This window comes from Zingiber officinale, chromosome 7A (assembly GCF_018446385.1).
Source record: "Zingiber officinale cultivar Zhangliang chromosome 7A, Zo_v1.1, whole genome shotgun sequence".
In the NCBI taxonomy this organism is placed as follows: domain Eukaryota; kingdom Viridiplantae; phylum Streptophyta; class Magnoliopsida; order Zingiberales; family Zingiberaceae; genus Zingiber; species Zingiber officinale.
In genome coordinates, this window is record NC_055998.1 from 73,584,235 (window position 1) to 73,606,829 (window position 22,595).

A 22,595-nucleotide genomic window follows, 5' to 3' on the forward strand; every position below is an offset into this window, starting at 1 on the left:
TTCCAACCTTCCTTGACTGAGCTAAGGTCCGTCTAGAGTTACAGGCATGTAGTGTAACTGAGGCTTGTTCCCATATTGCGCTATCTGTTGTTGAGGTGCTTTAAGCTTGTTAGGACATGCCTTAGGAAGAGTCTCTTCTTGACCACACGAATAACATCCAGTCATACCCAAAAGACATGCTCCTGGATGTACTCTCCCACATTTAGGACAGGGAGGGAACTTGGCCTGCTTGTTTGTTGGACCTCCCTTTTGGTTGCCTCCTGTATTCCATTGTTTCCTTTTGTTATCTTTGCCCTTCCAGTTCTGCTTGCTTGCCTGGGGTTTCTGACTCCCTACTGTCATGTCCTCTATCTTGACTGGCTTGGGTTGCGTTTGTTGTGCCTTGATGCTATTCAGATAGTGCTCAGCGACTAATGCTCTGCTGACCAGCTCTTCACCAGTTTGTGGTCGGTGAGTTCCACTACTTTCGTTAAGTGCTATTTCTGGCCTCAGCATTCGGAGCATCAGTCTGACTCGTTCTTTCTCTGTACTTACTAGCTCTGGGCAGAGACGAGCTAGTCTGTTGAATCTCTTGACTGCTTCTTCCACTGACAGGTCACCTTGTCTGAATTCTATAAACTCCTCATAATGTTTATTGGTGATCCGTTGGTGGAAGAATTCTTCGTAAAACTCTATCTCGAAGTCAGCCCAGCTCATCTGGTTGGCTGCTCTCTTGCTCTTCACCCTCTCCCACCACATACGGGCATCTCCAGATAGGCAGAAAGAGGCACACTTGACCTTCTCGACTTCTGGTCAGTCAAGAAGCTCCATTATGCTCTCTAGTGTCTTGAACCAAGCCTGGGCATCCCAGGGCTCAGTCGTGCTTGAGAAACTTTCTGGCTTCAGCTTCAGCCACTGTATCAGATATGCTTCTTGTCTTTTAGGTGCTGTGGCGACTTCCAGGGCAGCTGGCGGAACTTCAGTCACCACTGGGGTCTCCACATTGATAGTTGGGGGAGTGGGAGGGATTGGCTGCCGATAAGCCATCAAATTGACGATCACTTGTTGCTGCTCTGCCACTTATCTCTGGAGTTGAGCAACAACTTCAGAGAGATTTGATTCAGTTGCTCTGGGCTCTTCGTTCTCCTGTGCTTGCTCCTCAGTACGAGCGGTATGGGGGCATTCTCTTCTTGACATCTAGTCATGTAGAGAGAGAAAACCTAAAATCTTCTCTATACTCTCTAGACATATATATATATATATATAATCATAGAAAACAAAACAAGAACTTTTATCTTACTTAAGCACATATAATTAAATACTTCTAAGGATTTCTCTATACTGCAAATAATAAAGGGAAAGCATAAAAGAAAGTATAAATATATTCTTACTTGAAGACGGCAAGGCTGATGCTGATGTGTGTGTGATGCTGGAGAATGGGGACTGCTCTGATACCAACTTGTAACGCCCCACCCTCCACTCTACTAGTCTGTGAGGGTGGGACGTCACTAGACTATAAACTTTACTTAACATAATGTTGCTCACATGTTGACAATTATACTTATAACTCTTTACAAACTCATAGCATGCAATAAGTAATAGCTGAAAACATAAATAACTCATATAATACATTCTACTCAATTAGTTGTTTTCAACTAAAACTATATATATTAATCTGAACATGCTAAATCTATATATTAATATGAACATGCATGCAACAATAATACAACTCAGATAGCGGAACTAATGTGCATAGCAAATAAAAGGAAGAATTCTAAAACTTAAAATATTCAATGAACAAATCCAACAACATGAAAGAATAATCCCAACAGTCTAAATACAAAATCTTAATGAATTCTTAAGCAAAATCCCAAGGCTTCCATAGTCCAGACATCACACATCCATCCACACCTCCTTGTCGCCTTCCTTTACTATAGCTTTCTTTTTTTCCTTTATCTGCAGTAAGAGGAAATGCAACTATAAGAAGATGCTTAGTAAGCGTTATCTAACTCACAAACTCGAATATGCATGTGAACAAGAAGGAATGTAAAAACTGAATACTTTAAAAAAAAATACTACTCATGCTCATCTAATAGCAAGGAAATCAAAACAGAATAAAATGCTAAACATGTAAAGCTGCTCATGCTCATCTAACAACAATAAGAAAGTCTAAACATGTAAGAATAAAAGAGCTAAGCTTGCTTATTTTAAAACTTATGGGAAGCTTATTCCATTTGTTTAAAACTTATACTTTTATACTTCAAAATAATAATCTCTTGGGCTCAGGCTTAGTACCATTGCGCGCTCCCTAATAGAAACTGAGGTAGCGAGCCACCAGTCCTACAAGGGTAAAGACCTTGGTCTTACCAGGGCTGAGACCTCGGAACCGGTCACCTGGATTTGTTTAACCACAACCTCGGAAGTCGGGTACTAGCCTCTTCAAGTAAAATACTTGTTACTTGTTAATACTTCTAATAAGAAGAATGCCTCGGCAATTAAACAGCAAGCTAAAAAAAACTGTTCATATTCATTTCATATATATAGAAAACTAAAACTAAACCATTTCATGTTCACTGCCTAACCACCAAATCTGAAGCCTACAAGACTCAAAATGATCCAGTCATGCCCTTTGAGGTAACAACATGTAGAAATCTAAACAAGAAAAAAAACTGAACTGCACACTAAAGAGGAACTGTACATGCTTATCAATTCAGCAAAAGAATAAATATGCACTTCTACTACGAGCTGTTCATGCCTAGTTACTAGTAATGAAACAAAAGAAATTCTGGTTGCATACTAAAGAAATTGTTCGTGCCCCTTTCATGGCATAAACCTGTACTGCACAGCAGCTCAAAAGGGTTGTCCATACACCTCTAAAGAGTTTAATAGAACACCTATATTCCACATACGAGCAGATTCCAGTCTCTTTATTATAGAGCAACAGAATTTCTTAAGCTAACTACAGCAGAAATGAAAAGAAAAAACAAATCTCAGAATTACTCTTAATCCTCTAATAATCTCAATTCTGTACAACATGTTCCGAAGCCAAGAGGAAAACTAAATCGAAATCTGAAAATACTAGTTCATAAAACAGCATATTCTGAAATATGAAGAAATCCAAACCATATGCCTACCCTATACAATTCATTTCCTTTCTTCGAGCTTCACGGCAGTAACTAAAAAAAACAGCACCCTTCACAGCATACCTTGGGAATCAAGAAGAACAAGAATCTGAAACTACTACTGCAGGTGAGAAGCACTTACCGGAATCCCTTGACTCACAACCGAGATCTACTTCTAGGGCTTCGAAGAAACTCGAAATCTCCGCAACTTCTTCACGTCCACGTGTTCTCCTCGACGAGGTGATCACGACGGTGTGGAAGACTCTCGGATTTGGTCCTTAACCGGCCGCCGGAGACAAACCCTAGCTTCCTCTTCGGTTCCGCCCAAGCAGAGACGTCGTCGCACGCGAGAGAGAGAAGAGAAAGGGTTCAGGTCACGGGCAATTAAAAGCCTAAGCTCCTCTCTTATCTCCCTTTATAATACCTAGATATTTCTGTTATCTATTACTGCTTAAATTAATTTCACCCTCTCTTTGATCAACACGACCATGTTGGGTTCCTGGTCATCCGAAACAACTTAAGACTTTGCTTAACTAGAGATCTCCGGTTCAATCCTCGGCTCGACCTCTTTTTGTCTCAAATTTGTTTCTTTTGGTAAAAATACCAAACAAACTCCGAATATTACATAAAAATACTCTAAAAATCTCTAGAATATTTCTAAAGCATTTCTAAATATTTTTAAGTACTATTAGGACTCGCAATGAGGAAATTTGGGTTGTCACAGGATAGGTGTACTCCGATAGCATCCTATCCACTCGGTCACTCAGGAGCAGTGATGGCAAAGTGCACAGTTGTCATAGCTCTACCCACTCGATCTCACCATCGTGTGTGAGATGGTTGACTGGCGTCAAGGATGACTATGTCATTTTTGCATACTATGCATGGATTGCATTTATTGTTTGTGATTCCTGCATTTTAGATGTTGCATTTGTTTGGGTTGCATATGATTGACATGCATACAAGAGACATGAGGTATCTGGTTTGATGACCCTTATGTCAGGATAAGAGGCCTTGGTGAGTACAGTTCTTCTTTGCTTGTTCAGTTTTTGCATTTTCTGTTATTGATCAGGAGACTGTACTCCATGATTATTACTGGTAGATATATCTTACTACGTATGTCAGTTCGATACCCGCTGAGTTCTTGAACTCACTCCGTTGCTTTGTTCCTATTACAGGTAGATAATTGAGCTGTTGCTTGGAGGTTCCTGGCTGTCAGCCCCACGTCACATCTGAGAATGATTTTCATTCCATTTTTTTGTATTATGCTTTCGGTACTTTGTAATTGGTCTTGATATTATGTTATGTTATCTTGTTTGTGGTTTTGAGTCTTGTGGCCATGTTTATTTGTTTTGGGTTTTGTATTGTGGTATAAGTCATGTCGGCATGCAATCAATGTATTATCTTGTGTGATTTATGTTTGTACCAACTGTGTAGGCTGAGTATTATATTTTTGTTGTCTTCCGCTGTGATTTTAGTCAGCCGTGTGGGTTGTTTAATATATTTAACTGTGTGGTTGTGTATATATTCCAGCCGTGTTGGCTGATATATTCTTGTGAATGTAGATATGATTCAGATTGTCATTGGTAGAGGGGAGATGTTGTCGGATTTTCCTCTGGCAGGGGATTCCCCCGGGGCGTGACAATCAACCTATAGTTGTGTGAGATAATTTTAATGTCGTATTAAGTTAATTAAGTTAAGTTTAATTAGTTAATGATTAAGGATTAAGGATTAATAATTGATTGAGTTAGATTTCAGTTAAATTTGGTTTGAGTTAATTTCATATTAACTTTTAAATTCATTGTTAATTGATTAAATTATTGTTTTGATTTTACTCTTAAAATTATTAGTTTTAATTGATTCAAATTATAAAGTTGATTAAAGATTGATTAAGTTACTTGATTTAGGATTTAAATTCATAATTTATTGATAAAGAAATTAGTTTATTATTATCTTTAGTAAATGATAATATTATTTTGAATTAAAGTAATTAATTGATTATTTTTTAAGTCAATGTTAAATAATTTATTAATTAGTTTCTAACTATTTCTTTAGGCTTAGAATTGAATATTTATTTTGTTTTATTATTCTCTGAATTAATTATTATTTTGTTTAATTAATTTTGGTGACTTTTTAACTTAGATTCAAATGTAATTATTTGATTAAAGTTTATTATTGTTTTGAGGGATTTAATTAAGTGTTTAGTATTAAGTTAAAATTTAAAGTTAATTAGTTTAAAGTAATTGGTTAATTTATCAATTAATTTTAAATCTAATTAATTAAGGTGGGTTTTATATTCAGTATTACTTTTGAATATCAAGTGATTTATCAATTAATTTTAATTAATTTATTAATTGAATGGGTTAAATAGTTGATTTATTTAGAATTGATTATTAGTTTTATTAATTTTCTTTGTTAGCTTTTTATATTAATTTAATTTAGATTGGTTTGGAATATTAGGAATTCTTGAAAAATGTCAGTTAACTGTTAGATTAAAATTTAGCTTTTAGTTTTTTTACGAACAAATTTATAGGATAAGTTTCTAAACTATGGTGAGTCACAATGCACATCATTAGAGTAATTATATTTGAGATAACTTTTTAAAAAAGATTAATCCAAACAACTTAATACTAGGTTTTGGTCAAACTAGCTCATGTTTGATTGGGATAACTTCTGTCAGATCCAATAGATCTAGTGCACTAGATTGAACACATAATTCAATTTAGACATGTCTTAAATAAAAATTATTTAACGTATTATTATCTCAATTCATTCTGATATTATGTTATTAAGATTTGTTAAACATTTGACAAACTTTCGTAGACCGTTTTAAAATTAAAGTTTGATGAAACTAATATATTCGGACGTATATGGATTGTTTACTACGACATCTTAGAATGCACATATGTATTTTTATCATATTCGATTTGGTGGTGAGTACTATAGCCAATATAATGGATTAGACAAATAAGGTTTTAATTTTTTTACGAATTACCTTCCGCGTGTGGTGAGTGCTATGTCTTGCATAGCACGCCTAATCAAAATAGTGTAGCTATGCGGTGACATCAAATTTTTAAAGACGTAATAAGAAATATGACTGTCTTCTTTTGTTTTTCTATAGGAGTGTTTTTAGGATGGGACACTCAAAACTAAAGTATAACTATTTAATTAGAATGTCTAATAAAACAATGTCTAAAACCAGTTAAACAACTTCAAAGGGGCAATTTTGTATATGGACTTAGTTCACAAACATACATATGAACACAAGGATCCCATCTTTACTCTCATTGTAGCTCTTTCCTAGTCAGACCTCACTCACTAATCCAAAATACCTACCAAACATACAGCACTATCCAACTTGTTGAGATGCCTCACAAAGTGTGTTGCCCACTCTATTTCATCACCTTTTACTTTTATTTCCTTTTAATCTCATCCACCAAATATTCATGTGTGGCAGTGGCACTCATATCGAATGTAAAATTATTATCAATCGTCATACAAACTTAAACTCCTCACAATTCAATTAGCTAGAGATCTTGATCTAAATCGAATTCACTTATCACTAAACTAAACATTAACATATGCTTGGTAGCTAATGAGCATTTTGTGCAACTTGTCTTTACTCATGGCAAAAGTTCATTATTCTTTTAGCATCTCCATTATCAAAAGCACAAGCAACTCACGAAGAAAAACTAACGCGAAGGGAAGCTTCACACACAAATCACGTAAAGTAGGTCACGAAGGATTGAGAATTAAGTAGGTCATGAAGGAATAATTGGATTAATAAACTGTGATTAACTTGTAATGAATAATTATTAGTCAATGGATCCGTTGTTATTTAAATATATTTTTTTGGAAGTAATTAATTAATGATTATTTTATTTGCCCTGTCTAAATTTATGAAAATGTCAGTAAAAAAATAACTGCAAGTACAGGGTCAATATCGTCCCAAAAAAAAGTCCAGCGCAGGAAGGGGACAAATTTTGTTTATATTAGAACACATAAACGACGCCTTGTTTTTTCTCAATTCCCTCTGCGTCCTCTTCGCTGCTGCTGCTGCTGCTGCTGCAGCCGCCTCCGCCGCCGTCGCCCGCCCGCCGCCTGTCGAAGCATGACCAGCTCCTCCGCCGCATCGCGCAAGGTACTTCCTTTTTTTTCTGTCTCCCTCCGTTCCTCCATCGCTGGTTAGATTCCTTTTCCGATGGTTGATTTTCGATCGCAGGTCCTGGGCAAGATCGCCTGCAACAGGCTCCAGAAAGAGCTGGTGGAGTGGCAAGTCAGCCCTCCGGCGGGATTCAAGCACAAGGTCTCCGATAACCTCCAAAGGTTGTTGCCGCTTGGTCTTCGCATCCCTTTCGCTTCTGATTTTTGGTAGTTGACTTGATGTCTGCCTTCTTTTTTCTCCCCCAAAGGTGGGTGGTTGATGTGATCGGAGCGCCCGGGACGCTGTACACGAACGAGAAGTACCAGCTGCAGGTTGATTTCCCGGAGCATTATCCCATGGAATCACCGCAAGTGAGACGCATTTGGGGGGCAAAACTTCTTTCTGAGATAGGTTAATTAGGGTTTTGATTGATTGGGGTTTAATTTCAGGTCATATTTTTGCACCCTGCGCCTCTTCATCCGCACATCTACAGCAACGGCCATATTTGTTTAGGTAATTCACATTGCTTGAGTCAAAACAATAGTGATCTTAACTCATACAACACCAACAAGTTGGCTATATGAATCCTCTTACGCGGTTCCTTTATATTTAAATAAATTTTATCATTTTTCATAGTTGCTAATAAGTCTTCTTTAATCTTACTCTTATTTAAAGGGTGTGTTGGTTATAGTTTCGCATTGCTTATCCATACCATCTTATGATTTACTGTAATCATAAAGTTTACCGGATACTATTCCATTGCAAATTGCAAGACTAGTGTTTTACCTTCCAAATTGTGTGATAGATATTAGGTTGTCTCTATGCTAGCTTTTCGATACTCTTTCAGAGTTATTTTATATTTGGTTCTTGTTATGATAGCTATTTTTGGTTCTTGTTATGATAGCGTTCTATATGGCCATCAACTGAATTTAGATTGTCCTTTAATCAGTATCCTTTTTCTTGCTTGAATTCTCTGTCACAAAACCGGCTCCTTAATTTTTTTGTTCTACTCTGTTCAATGTTTCCTTTCTCATAGTCCTGGCTCATGCTTGTAAAATCGTGATCTTGGATTGTAGGTAGGATCCAGAAGGACAAATCGACCTAGGATCGTGCAGAATCAATTTTTGTAGTAGGATCGGTAGGATTGGTAGAATCGGAACAAAATTAGTAGGATCGTAATAGGATCGGAGCATAATCGGAATAGGATCGGTGGAAGCGTTGAGAGGTCAACTTTTGACTCGGATTGAACCACGGGGCCTATAATATATCAAATCAAAGCTCGTTCAGAGATCTTTAATAAATTTCAAAGTTTATCCTTAACCACCTTATTTCAAACAACAAAAATATCATTTAAATCCTTTTCGGAGACCCAGAAGATTTTATCTTTTTTTATTATCTTTTTTTCATCTTATTAGGGTTTTAAATTATTTAAACATATATTTAATTATGTTTGAGTTAGTTTTTGATCAATAATATTCTGTCATTTCTTTTCTCCAAAATGATAGTTTTTGGATGCCTATTGTGTATTGTGTGGCATCAACAAGTCTTTAGAAGATTATTTTCGACGTTCATATTTGAATCAAAAGATTCAATAGCTTCTGTTATGTACGTTAGGTGCTTTGTTGACCTTTAAATTAGATCATCTTATAAACTAAGGAAATATTTTTGAGGTTGAATGTGTTATTATTATTATGTTAATAGAAATTTTATATTATTTCATTTTATGATATGAAAATATAAATATCACTACTGTGCGAGAATGGTAGTTAAATTACTAGTTAATTTAAATTTGTACATATAGTAATGTAATATGAGGTGTTGAGTGTAAATGATTGCATATATATGCAAAATTAGTTATCTATTTATATGTAAATGAGTTTTTAGGTATTTTTTCTAATTATTGATTATGTATGATAAGATTTTAAGGGTTTTTGGTAGGATCATACGATTCTACGATCCGATCTTGACCGATCCTGACCCTCAATCAATTCTGCGTAGGATCGCGATTCTACAAACTATTTGGATTAGAAGACTATATAGTGACATCAACTGAAAACAATATCATGAATATCATCAAGTCGTGTTTACTCCCAACTATTTGTAGTCTACTACAGGACTCTTATGCTTTTATTGAACTCTATTCAAGGCTATATCAGTTACTAAAACTACACCAATTTATATAACTAACTAAAAATCACTTGACGTCCTATCCAATCCGCTATTTTTGGTATCATCTTCATCTTCATCTTCATCTTCTTATTGCTAGTTCATATAGTTGTTTTCAGTAAAGAAAACCTGCATGGCGATAAATAATCTTAATATATAGCAAGTGATGGTGTGAGTGATCTTAGTCTAACTTACGAAACAGCCTAGTTTTCTCAAGCAAGATGTACACACAAAGAACTTATTCTTTATCAAGTTAGAAATAAGAACTACAAGAATATGTATGTTCGTAAAGATCCACTTGTTGATCTACAAGACGAGTATATTGAAAATGCATGGTTCCTTCACTCTACAGATGCATATTGCATTACTAAAATGAAGTATCTGCTTGGTATCTAAACTTCACAAGAAATCTAAAAATCTCAGTTCTTTTTCTTACCAAACCAAAATCAAATTCCATTGGAATAACAATGGAATTGTTTCATAATAGACTGAATTCTGAGGCCTTGCTGTATTTTTTTCCCCATAAATCCTTGGGTTAATATCATTTGTTCACATTTGCGAATGGGAGAAGAACATCATGAGATAGTTTCCGAAAGTTGTATTCTGTTAACATTCTCATTTGGTGCCTTTAACAGACATCTTGTATGACTCCTGGTCTCCGGCAATGACTGTAAGCTCCGTGTGCGTCAGCATTTTGTCCATGTTATCCAGTTCAACCGTGAAGGTCTCTCTACACACACTCTTGCACATTAAATTACTAAGCATTCACATGTTTCATGACATTGATACTGAAATCTGTCCTGTGGCTGCAGCAACGACCGCCTGATAACGATCGGTATGTGAAGACCTGTCGGAATGGCCGATCTCCCAAGGAGACCAGGTGGTGGTTCCATGACGACAAAGTGTGATGTTTACTGAAAAATATCATGTGTCGTTCTCCTTCAATCTGTGTTTTGGGAGGATGATTTGCTTTAAAATGTTTTTAATCTTAATCATACTCTTTTTTTTCCATGTAATTATAAAGGAAAGATTTTAGCTTGACTTGAATGGATATATTATGATGGCAGTGTGGAATTGGAATTACTCACAGTTTTGGTGCCCATGAGTTTTCCGCACGCCCAAGAGCCGCCTGGCAAGAAGGTTCCCCTGTCGATGCCTGTGGCATCGCCAATGCTCCTTGCATCACCCCACGGAGCTCGCCTCTGTCGATGCCTGTTTACTTGCTGTTTTCCTTATTTTTATTTCACATTTTCGTTAATCTTTAAATGCATTAACAGTAGCTTCTGCTTCTTGAACAATAATTGTGACTAAACAAGTTTTTTTTAAAAAAAAAAAAGTTCCATACAAGTGAGCGACTATACACAATCAGGAAATCAGACAAGCTGAAAGAACAAGCTAGTTGGATATCGAACTCATACTAACATTTCCATTCTCATGATTTGTAAATACCAATCAAGAGTTTGAGGTGAATGCATTGTCATGGTTATTGAAAAAAAATGATTTGCAAGAAAAAAATATAGCATTTACATTTAATAAGAAGACAAAAGGGGGAAATGAAGAGTAATTTATGGAACCGACTCGACATTGGAGACCATGTAAACCTGAAACTAAACTCCACCTCAAGCCAAGCTTGATTTGAGTCCCATAGAAGCAGCAACTTCTTTGGCAGCATCTCTGTCTGCTTGTTCCTATACATTAGAGAGGAATTTAGAAGTTTATTTGTAAAGACTACACCGACATGCTATTAACACAGCACAGCAAGAAGATATTGTCGAGGAAACAAGAATGAATATGGAGCGGGTGTTCCAACCTGAAGGTGATGCAACAAGTACATCAAGAAGAGATGCACAAATACCTGCAAAAATTCCATTGTGCCAAATGCATTAGATGTTTTTGAGTCGTGCACAATTAAATTTCATTTAGAAAGGCATATATGACAATCCTGACCAGATAGCATAGCAGGATGACTCGAGCAGTTGGATACCGCCACAAAAATCTTGTGGCACGGACAGCTCCTGAATCTAAAATTTTTGCAGCTCTTTGCAACTGAGAGCATATTTGCACATTAGGAAAAGGTATCTAGTGGGGGGAAGGAGATGAGGAAAGGATATGAAATAGGAGATTCACCTGTTTGTGTGCACCAATCATGTGTCGATGGTACAAGGGAAGAGGCCTGCAAAACACCCATTAGTTGCAACAGTTTGGTGGAGCTTCAACCATTACGAACAATGAAGGAAATGGAACGACATGTTGAAGGACCTTTACAGAAATAGCAATAGCAATTTCTTTGGTTAAAGTAAACCTTACATTTACATATGCTACAAGTTGAAGTACACAAAATAAATACTTCTTGTGAGGTAGTACTGGATATCATTTTGTAGGGGTACCATTCTTCCCGCTAAGTCAGGTAGATAACATAAAATTGTCACAACTATTCTAGCATTTTGATGCAGAATTTATTGTCAATTACAGACATCAAGATTACCGTTTGGTGTATTAGGAAAAGAAAAGGATCATAAAATGAAGTTATCTTACTCCAAAGCTTTTATGTCAGTATCTTCTTCCCATGATGTAGAAGCTCTGTTGGCAACCCGACTCCTTTCTGCTTCTATCTATCGAATAGAGATCATTATTACATGTGAGGTGATAATGAACTTTCTAAGGAGACTAGTAGTTTTTAACAGAAAGATGTTAGTATGTGAATTATGACCTGTAATTCTTGAAGGTGTTTTTGTTCCTTTATTAATTGGAACTCCAAAGCTGCTTTTTCACTCGTCATGGTTTCTAATTGTGTTTGCTTATGATACTGCAGAAACATTCATGAGATGGAAATACCCACAAGCAAAGAACTAATGCAGCCTGTATCCCTATTAGTATGTAACGAGTAACTTACCAGCAAATCAGTCAATTCACGATATCGTTTCTCAAGTTCCATATGTTCCTGCAAAATATATGCCAGAACAATTTTAGAAGCAATCAGCAGGAGCACATAATTTGTTAACTAAAGTAAAGAAAGATATTTTGCACGGAGAGAATGACAAAGTATCTAAGACCATTGTAGCTTATTTGTTCTTTGTAATCCAAGTGTGACACAACAAGATGAAGATGACTATTTCTTCAAAAGAAACTAAGGTGATAAATCTGGTTGCAATGAGATATTCAACGCTGAGATAGGTCACAAATCGGGTTATCTTGCTTATAATCCTTAAGTTACCACTATGAGGATTAAGTGGCTTGGCCAAGATTAACAATCCACATATACGCGAATGGAAAAGGAAACGATCAAAGACATGAAGCGAGAAAACAAAATCTACAAACCTGTCTTGAATAGTGTTCTGAGTCCCTTTTTATCCCAGCCATCTCTACTCTCATCTTCTGTAACTCAGCCTGTCAAACCATAATTACCATGATAATGTTGCATTGGAAATTCAGGTGATAGACAAGAATAGAGTTCCACTTATATAAGCCTTAACATCTTGGAGTTGTGAAGCATGGTAATGCTGTGTCTAGAGTAGTAGCAACAAAGTCAAGAATCGGGAAAGCACCTCTAAGTAGCTAATCTTGTTCTCTGCGTCTCTTTGTCCTCGACGTGCACGGTCCACTTCTTCCTGCCATGCCTGCATCTTAAGTTTGAAAAACACGAGACGAAGATTATTTAACCTTCATCAGTAGCTTTACTACTTCTGTAGTAACCTCAATGCTAAACTTGTACTGCTATTACTATAACTAAAAGAAAGTGAAAATAAACAATTTCTTTTAATATTGAATTTGTTGATTAAGGGTGTAAATAATATGGTCAAAAGCTCATTTTTACAAGAAACTTAACGGTTTTGCACAATGAAGACTGAAGAATCCTGAAAACAAGCCATGAATTCCAACTATTTAAGATATGCTACGAGGATCTTATCCTGCTAAATAAACTGAAGAATCTTGAATGCCACCTATAAAGGATCCTACATAAATTTAACCATGGAGAAAAATAAAGGTTAAGGTGGATGAAACTGCGTGAAGGTATTGACCTCTTCTGAGACTAATGGATAGTGCTTAAAAGGTGGCCAATGAGCAAAGGGCAAGTCATCTGACAAGTCTTACAAAGATATAAACCATATGTAGGAATTCTTGAGAATTGAAAATTGTGACCTTCTACAAATCTGTGAATGCTCACTGTGCAAACAACATAGCCAGAGGCCAGAAAAGTATATGTGATCTTCAATTAAACCTATTCCTTATGTACTACATACACATTCATTGGTAGCAAAGGTGAAACTGTCAACTTGGCGGCCTTCCAAGGTGACCCCTACGGTCTAGAAAGGAGATAAATCACGGGGGCTTCACCCAACACATGCAAGGAGGGGTTGAGGTAACCAGTGGGGCATTCTGCACCCGCTGGGAATCAACCCCCGTACATACACATTCATGAATAAATGGAAAATGGATAAAGCAATCTCAGGCATTGTTTAGAATTAATCTTTTCTAGTTTCTACTGATACATCAACTGTAGTTAGTTTTATGCATGAAGTCAACTGATTGAAAAAGGAATATATATATATATATTACTTGAAGGATTTGATTAGCTTCTTCAGAAGACTTCTTTTGCTCGCGTCGGTTACGAGCTTCAAGATCTTGTAGCTCTTGGTTCAGAGAAGAATTTTCTACCTGTTAAAAGTGTATTATATATATTATTTGATTTTTTTTTCCAAGTCAAAACCATCTAAATTTAGCAACGGTCTATCTCACCTCAAGCAAAGCTAATTTATGCTCCAGCTCTGCAGCTCTTGATGTACTTTCCTCAGCTGCTCTCTAAATATTAACAAATAAAATAAGATTAAACAAAGTGAAAACATCAGATTTCTAATACATTGAAATAAGAAGACTTTGGTTAATCAATAGAATGTTTATGCTGAAGCTTGAATAACTTTTTTGTATACGTTAGTCAACTGAGATTTTCTTCAGAAACATGAATCATTTAGGAGTAAAAAGTGATATTTGCTTTCACTGACTCAACAATGAGACCCAAAATGTGTTAGATTGTGAGAGCAATTGGTGGAACATTACTCTCGAGTAAAACCATATATTTTAGAAAATAAATTTAGAGCTCACATGCCGAATTCTAGAGTCTGAAAAAGATAAATACTCCATGTCATTTTAAGAAATATGATGTCAATACTTTGTTAATGCTGCATTCTGACAGGTGGCACAGTAAGGAAAATGTCATTCGTGAAATTTAGTAGAAAAAGGAACAAGAAAGATACTAAGGTGTAGATAATCGGCAAAACAGATGTATAGCGCATAAAAACTACCTGGATTCTAGCTAGAGCATTAGATGACTCAACAGCTCGATGCTCTAGTTCTACTTCTCTTTCTACCGCTGCCTGTTCATTTTGACAACAGTCAGAAGCAAGATAAAAAGGACCTGTAAAAGATACCTCTAGGTTGTACTACTCTACCATTTTAGTAGCATTGTGTGCAGCACGCTCTTCTTCAGCTCGACGTTCAGCAGAAGCAATCTCTTCACGCAAAGCCTGTCAAACAAAAGTTTTCACAGCTGAGTTTGAGAGTGTAATAATCTAAAATTATGAGACAGCAATGCCAATTCATAGAAGAGCAATACCATTCAGTATCCAATATTACCTGTATGACGCGAGTCTCAGTTAATTCACGGCCCCTTCTCATAGTATCCATGTCATTCTGCTACAAATAAAAAGGACATGTAATTTCTTGCAAACAAACTTGTGTCTTGAGCAATAACAAAACCAATATGAATTCAATTGTGTATGTCAGTTCCTGGGTTAAGAAGTAGAACTACATTTGGTCCTACAGTAAGGAAAACATCTAATAAATTACTAGGAACTAAAGTTGAGATGGTTGTGCAGGATACCTGGAGAGATAAAACAAGAAAAGTATCATTATATACGAGCAACAAAATCTAGTTCTAATAGCTGAATAAAAATAATCAAATTTCGAAGTTATATAAGTTCAATAAACTAAAGTTAACGGTATGAAGAACAAAAGGAAGACCAAACAACATAACTAAAAGAATATTAAATGATGAAGATATTAGAATTATAAGAAATTATAGAGTTCGATGGCAGATAAAACCAACAAGGAAAACTAAATAAACTCTACCTAACATATGATCTGGGTATTAGAAATGAGAGGACTACACAAGTTAAATGGAGGGTAGATGTGAACACATAACAATTGAAGTTTCAAAGTTGATATCTTCAGTAACTTTCTTTAAAGTCGTTGATGCACTCATGGCTCATACAGCTCTGACAGGATGCAACTGTCATATAGACAATCAGATTCGTAACTTTGCTTTAAGAAATGGAGTGTGATTTTATTTTTTACCTGCAAGGATGCCAATGTTCCTTCGGAAGCAGCAGCTTCTTTCTTTAGAGCATCCAGTGAATTCACAAGAGTCTCAATTTCAGAATTTTTTGCAGCTAGAGCATCTGACATATTTGCTTCAACTCTTGCCGCTTCCGTTTTTGATAATGATAAATCTTGCTGCAGTTGCTTTATGTGAGCTTCATAAGAACTATTCAATTCCCTCTGATCAACATATAAAATTGTGGTTAAAAGTGAGAAATGCCAGATAATTGGTAGAACAAAAAGCTTGATTACTACAACTGTATAATATATAATATATAAGGGGCATAAAAACGTAGCTTACCTCAGAAACAAGAAGTTCTTCCAGCTGCTTGTTCTCAGCCTTGTACTCTTGAAGGCGGGTCGAAAGACCAGCACAAACCTGTAATCAAGTAAAATGGTCCAATCAACCAGAAGGTAAAATCTAGCTAGCTTAAGAAGAAATAAGCAAAGATAGGATGATGCCTCATATTATTTGTACCAAAGATGTCACTTGAAGCATTATGCCCTACTCCAGATATGAAAATTTCCCACTCTCAATCCTAACACCAGATTGCCAGAATCATATTGCCTAATCTTCTGTCAGAAAAGGGCCTAATTTCAACTTTGGACATTATTTTTTAACCAGAACCCTTAGCTTATTTACCAGTTTAGCTGTTCCAATTAAAAACATTGTCTTCCCACTTGACAATTGATTTTGCATTAAAATTATCTTTTCTTAGAAGTATTCTGGCAGGAAAGGCCAGTATTACCAAGAACATATATATATATCTTAATTCATGTCATGCAGATTCTTATAAGCATTGTAGCTTATTCATATAGATGACGAGAAATTATTGTCACTGCCAGTAGCAAGCTCATTCTCAATGGTGGGCTTCTGTTAAAGGGGCAAATAGGTTTTCCTAGTTGGCTTATTGACTACATCAGAAGCAGTAACAAAGGTACTTAAGCTTATTTATACTCTGCTTACAAGTACTTGTAGATATTCATGTGGAACTTCCTGTTTCTCGAGTACAAACACAACTGACATGATTAATTACAAGCACTGAGTCATTGACATATACAGCGACAATTCTGTAAAGCAACTAAAACTATCAGGTACCAAAATAATGTACTAAACTAGTTTTCCTTGATGCCTGCTGTTTTATAATGCATTCAAATAAGCTCTGCACTTTCTGCAATATTTTATATAGTGTTCCTTTTTTAACAAATTAATAATGGTAAGCTAGTCAAAATCATTCTTACCCTAGCTAATCGAGCCTCTTTTGATTGACCAGTTTTAACTGCACTTTTGAGCAGTCCTTGAGCCTGTAAACAAACCAAGAAGGAAATGAAATGAAAAGTCTAAAGAGGAAGAAAACAGGAAACAAAGAGTAGGCAATCAATCAGGAAAGCATACATATGATATGCCAGTGTCAAATATGTACCTCATCTAGCTGGTCTTGAACCTTTACATGAGAATCACTTAGATTCTCTTGCTGCTTGTTCATGCTTGGAGTAGACTTTGAAATTTCTCTCTCATTTTCTGCAGCATTAACAGCATTTTCTCTTTCAAGTTTTTCAGATCCTGATCTCTCTTTTTCAGGAGTCAAAGATGTCTCCTCATTTACCATGTTGTTGGCATTTGAATTATCATCTAAAGCATGACCATTGCTGATAGATTCAATCTCCTTGTCTTCTAACAAAGGGGAGGAAGACAATTCAATGCTATTTTTCATAATTGAAGTGGCAACGTCTTCATTCACAAAGGAAGCTGAAGATTCCATATTATCTTCATTGGGTTGAACTTCCACCATATTATCATCATTCTGTCCCTCCTGACCAGTTTTTATCTCCAAAACAAGAGGATCCTTACTGGTCTCTGAAAGAGATTCTTTGCTTGATTCAGCCTTGTCATTAACTCCAACATCTATAGGATGCTCAGATTGATGGTTTGTTGGTTCATCAGACTCTGCATATGATGCTGGTTTATCGTTACTTTCCTGTTGATTATCAACCCTAGCATTTGTAGGATTTTCAATGATGGATGGTTTTGACTGGCCCTGCATAGAGCACAGTGACCTTGTCTGATACACAAATTACAATTAGAAAACGTAAAAAGTAAAGGACTGCACGCCAACCTTATCTTTTGATTTTCTCCGATTCGAATAAACACCTTCAGCATTTAATGCTTTCTGCTCACGTGTCACTCCTAAAAATGAAAATAAAAGAAGTGCATCAACCTCAGTTCAAAAGATTGCAAGAAACAAGAAAAGAAAAATGAAAAAAGAAAAGAAAAAAGTATGAGCACCAAACATATTGCTCCAGAGGTTAAGGATAAAAAGAATTACTACCTAAACCTTGAGAGCTAGATTGTTCATCGGCCAACTCGCTAACAACAAGTTTTGCTCTTCTATCCACAACTTCAAACAAATCTGTTTAAATGTGTTAGCACACTTCACATTAGGATGGAACAATATGACTTGCAAAGTGAATTTTAATAAGAAAAATGACAAAGAACAAATTGTATAGTCTACGAAACAGGAGAGTTGGCTTAACAGTGATGATTTGGAAGAAAAAGTAATAATTTGTTTATGTAATCCTTGAAGCTTAAATCATCTAATATTACTTAGTGTCTTTTCAAAATTTAGTATCACAACAGCAAAATCTTTCTTTCAGTAGTAACAATTTCTCGTGTATCAAAAATTGCAATTTGTTAGGTGATTTTTTTGTCACTACATTCATTTGCGGACTCAAATTTCAGCTCTACTAATAGTTGGCTTTTGAATTTTTCAGCATTCTTATGTTACTAATGATCCATCCTAACTGTTTGAGTTTGTGACCCAAATTTTGTTGTGTCGGGTGCAAAGGACTCACAAAGCGGCGTGAGAGCTTATAACCCAAAATCTATTGTTCCTGCCCCGAAAAACTCATGATGTGATGTATGTGGTACAACTTTAAATTACAAGAATCTTTGAGAGATTTGTGGTGGCAACGGAGGAATTGGGTCATTATGCATAATCCCAGAGCCCACCATTGACTCCAAACGGACTTTTATTATTATTTTCACACACCTATTTATTATTTCAACTGCCCTACCCTGTTTTTTTACCCGTCAAAGGTTTGTCCATGTAAATCTATGTATTACTTGGTTTATGGTGGTTGAATATTTTTGTTATTTTTTGCTACCCTAGTTATGAAAGTTCAAAGTGGAAGTAGAAAATGCCACATACAAGTATACAATCTCTCTCTCAGCAACTTTGTATCAGACCATTGCCTCAGTACTAAGGTATTCTCATAACAATATAAATAAAGAAAGACAATACAATTCAAATCAATCCTTTGAATCGCAATAAAAATTAAATTTCATTTACGCTGTAACAAATTCCAACTTCGGATGACTGGTCTCACATTTCTGGATGGAAGAAGAATTTTCAGCGCCTAAATGAGAAAATACGGTTGCAAGTATACGAAAAAACACAAAATAAACATAGAATCGCTCTTATATCTTGTGTTCCCAAACGGAGTTGTTAACGCGGTAACACCCAATGCAGATACGCAAAACAAAGCGATGATACCTCAGATTCAATGGGGCTTCGATCGGTACTCACAAGAAAATAACATGTAAATAAGTGATCCAGTGCAAGGCAACAAAACCTTGCTACAAAGAAACAGATCTCGGGGAAATAAAAGGCAGGAAACAGAGAAAAGGGTAGGCGTACCTTCGGCGACCTTGAGCCAGGACGCCATGAGGAGAAGGGCTCGTCGATCGGAGAAACGGCTAAAATGAGGAAGCAGAAGGGCCTGGGCGCATTGGAATGGGCGGAGATCCGATGGGGAGACGAGATCCTGGCGAGTCGCCGAGGCTGTAGCAGGGGGGATTTGTGTTGCGTTAGTTGCTTTGATTTGAAGGCTTTACTCTTATTTGTTTTCCTTTGATGATGTGTGTTTACTTGGATAGAAATTAGGGAGGAATTCTTTGTTCTTTACTTAGGAAGGATGAAAATTGCGTCGAAATGGGAGCACCTTATTATTATTATTTTTTAATTTATTTTTTAAAATTTTTTAATTAATATCCAACACTTTAAATTCGTAAATTTTCCATCAATTAATAGAATAAATTTAAAAGCACTCATAAAGATTATCAAAAATATCAACTTAGATTCTGATACGATGATAATGAAGGTGCCCCATCCCGCTGTCACGATAGAGGTCAAAGTCAAGGCGGTCAACGCGTTGATGGCATCGGCCGGTCGAGAGAAGCATACCCCGATCGGGGAGAAGGCTCCAATCCACCGTTGCCTTCGACACAGGTAGAAGTCAAACGACCGACGTTCAATGAAGACAAGGTACAGAAGTCGTCCGAGCGGCTTCCCCACTTGGCAAGGCACCAGGATTCGGCATTTGCAGATGAAACTTCGGCCGAGTGGCTACCCCGCTCGGCCTGGCAGCAGGTCTCAGTAGTGGTAGAGTGGAACTTCGGTCGAGTGGACACACACAGGAGTAGCAAGGTTTTGGCCGACCAGAAGGGACACCAAAGTGGTGAAAGTCTGGCCGAGCGGCCAACCCGTTCGGCCTAGCAGTACAGTACGCTGATATCCATCGACATCCTTTTGGGAGTTGGTGCCGCCAACACCAGGCATGGACAGCCAGAAGATTGTACGGCTGAAGCTTCCATTGTCACTTCAGAGATATGCTCGGCCCGTTAAGGTACTGTGTTAATGATACTTTACTGACAAGTCTTTTCAGGGACAACTTTGAGAGCGTGCATGCACGCTACCGGAGCTCTATATAAAGGGGGGTCCAAGCATCGATGGAGATATGCAATATTCACTGTTTGCGCTACAGTCTTCTTGCTCTGCCTTATACTTCATCGTCGATGACTGACTTGAGCGTCGGAGAGCCAACGCCGGGGACCCCTTCCCTGGCTCGGCACTAACGTAGTTTGTATTGCAGGTCTGAGCGGAGTCAACAGGCGAGTCAGTGGGAGCACCACATCTCCGGCTTTCCATCTCATAAACTTTTGGACAAGATCATATTTGGTGTCGTTTGTGGGAACGTAGCCTGCATCCGAGCCTAGAAGATGGAGGACGTTGGACGACTCACCACCGTGACGCTCACCCAAGAAGAGCTCGACATGCTCGTTCAAGCTCGAGCGGCCAAAATGATTGAGCAGTAGCAACAACAGGCGTTAGTCGATCGGCAAGCGTCACAACCTGCAACATCGGTGGCCAGGAGACGAGCGGGGCAGGAAGATCGAACGAAGCAAATCTCTGTATGGGGGCAAAATAGAAGGCCGACTGGCACACAAGAGGAAGCGCCGCCCGCTCCGATCCCCTTCCATCGCGCCTTATTCCAAACCCCCTCAGAAATAGCTCAGACGAATCAAGAACAGGATTCGTCTTCGGATGATGCTCCCATTCGGGATGCATGAAAGGGCAAGGCGACCCGAAGCAACGCGTCGCCTAAACGAATCAATCGATTGTTCTTTGTGGAGATCTTACAAGACCCTCTACCTAGACACTATAGCCCACTGGTGATCGGGGCATACAACGGATCGACCGAGCCAGACGATCATCTGGATAGGTTCGATAATGAAGCCACACTGCACTAGTATACGAATGGAGTGAAGTACCGAGTCTTTCTCACTACTCTTTCCGGCTTAGCGCAGCATTGGTTTAAACGATTGCCGGATGAATCTATACACAACTTCAAGGACTTTCGAGCTGCATTCTTACATCACTTCGCCAGCAGCTAACGCTATTAAAAGACGAGTGTCAATCTCTTCTCTCTAAAGCAAGGATCGAAAGAAATGCTCTGGGCCTACATATAGCATTTTAATCAAGTAGTCATAGACATACCCTCGATCTCATCCGAGACAATTGTCGAGGGAGATTTCTTCCGATCGCTCATCAAGAAGCCGCCCAGGGACTTCGACCACATGCTAAAGAAGGCCAACGAGTACATAAATGTGGAAGAAGCCCAAGAGGCCAGAAGAAATGAGGCGCTGACCGAACCCTTGGCGTTGACCGAGCGCCGACCATCAAGTAGCCATCAGCCGACCATCAAGCAGCCATCAGCCGCCCAAGGGGCCGAGGGTCGAAGGGGCACAACTGCACTAGGAGAGCAAGACACATGCCGTGCAGCATATGGCTTTCGGCTAGCATAAGGCGACAAAAGGTAAAATGCGGGCACTGATGTTTTGTTCTTTCCATCAATCGGCGACCCACAATACGGGTGATTGCCGCTGTCTGACACCAATCGTCAGCTGACCGGCTCCAAGAGGGTACTGTTGGTTGCTACTCGGAAAACCTAGAGGTTCCACTGTACAAAAATTTTGTACAAAGGTCTGAACATTTTCCTAGCTACCATGTGTTCTTTTAAATTAAATTTTGGATCGCCTGCGGAACTTAACACGTTTGATCCAAAACTTAATTTATTTGTTCTTTTAGGTTTAGACTTGGATCTCCTGCGGAACTTAACACGTTTGATCCAAATCACCTAAGTTATTAATTCCATTAAATATTAATTTCCATAATTGGTTCCCAGTACTGACGTAGCGAGGCACATGACCTTCTTGGATATGGGAGCAACTACCACCGACTAGACAAAACCTTTTATGGAAAGCTAATATTTAATTTCCTAAAATAACTTTAGGTTAACCGAAAGGAACAATCAAATCACAAGGAAAAGAAATAAACATAAGAACACTACATCGAAAATAAATTCAAAATACTAGAATCGTAAGCCTCTTGTATTTGGTATTATTTCCAAAAATAACTAGTATGATGCGGAAGGGAAAAATTACTAGTTTTACCTTCTAGAAAGGCCTCTTG

At 37.5% G+C, this 22,595-nt stretch overlaps 2 protein-coding genes across 4 annotated transcripts; one reads left to right on the forward strand and one right to left on the reverse strand.

The window, feature by feature from the left end:
- The first annotated feature begins 7,082 nt into the window (after positions 1–7,082).
- On the forward strand, positions 7,083–10,491 carry LOC122001532 (probable ubiquitin-conjugating enzyme E2 16). Its single transcript, XM_042556319.1, has 6 exons — positions 7,083–7,239; positions 7,321–7,424; positions 7,511–7,613; positions 7,692–7,755; positions 10,044–10,132; positions 10,221–10,491. The coding sequence occupies exons 1-6, from the start codon at positions 7,210–7,212 to the stop codon at positions 10,314–10,316; spliced, it is 486 nt and encodes a 161-aa protein (XP_042412253.1). The 5' UTR covers positions 7,083–7,209; the 3' UTR covers positions 10,317–10,491.
- Positions 10,042–19,680, reverse strand: LOC122001530 (golgin-84-like). Of its 3 annotated transcripts, none has more exons than XM_042556318.1 (21): positions 19,482–19,679; positions 18,114–18,194; positions 17,901–17,971; positions 17,208–17,822; positions 17,026–17,088; positions 16,085–16,162; positions 15,760–15,963; positions 15,040–15,096; positions 14,856–14,930; positions 14,709–14,780; positions 14,146–14,208; positions 13,966–14,064; positions 12,954–13,031; positions 12,727–12,795; positions 12,302–12,349; positions 12,119–12,214; positions 11,944–12,020; positions 11,536–11,581; positions 11,356–11,454; positions 11,219–11,263; positions 10,042–11,096 (listed from the first exon to the last, which is right to left on the reverse strand). In XM_042556318.1, exons 1-21 carry the CDS (start codon positions 19,507–19,509, stop codon positions 11,028–11,030), a joined length of 2,133 nt encoding a protein of 710 aa, XP_042412252.1. In that variant the 5' UTR covers positions 19,510–19,679; the 3' UTR covers positions 10,042–11,027. The 3 variants fall into 3 exon arrangements, 2 of the variants coding, with proteins under 2 accessions (XP_042412252.1, XP_042412251.1); XM_042556317.1 differs by having other exon boundaries at positions 15,040–15,099; XR_006117396.1 differs by lacking the exons at positions 10,042–11,096; positions 11,219–11,263 and having other exon boundaries at positions 11,360–11,454; positions 11,944–12,016; positions 15,040–15,099; positions 19,482–19,680.
- Between the last annotated feature and the right edge of the window lie 2,915 nt (positions 19,681–22,595).

Bases quoted from the DNA above. Each gene is read 5' to 3' on its own strand.
- LOC122001532 (XM_042556319.1), top strand. From the start codon at position 7,210: ATGACCAGCTCCTCCGCCGCATCGCGCAAG. The intron at 7,240-7,320 runs GTACTTCCTTTT...TTTCGATCGCAG, and splicing joins CCTCCGCCGCATCGCGCAAG to GTCCTGGGCAAGATCGCCTG. The intron at 7,756-10,043 runs GTAATTCACATT...TGCCTTTAACAG, and splicing joins CAACGGCCATATTTGTTTAG to ACATCTTGTATGACTCCTGG.
- LOC122001530 (XM_042556317.1), bottom strand. From the start codon at position 19,509: ATGGCGTCCTGGCTCAAGGTCGCCGAAG. The intron at 12,215-12,301 runs GTAAGTTACTCG...ATGTTTCTGCAG, and splicing joins GTGAATTGACTGATTTGCTG to TATCATAAGCAAACACAATT. The intron at 11,097-11,218 runs GTTGGAACACCC...TCTAATGTATAG, and splicing joins ACTTGTTGCATCACCTTCAG to GAACAAGCAGACAGAGATGC.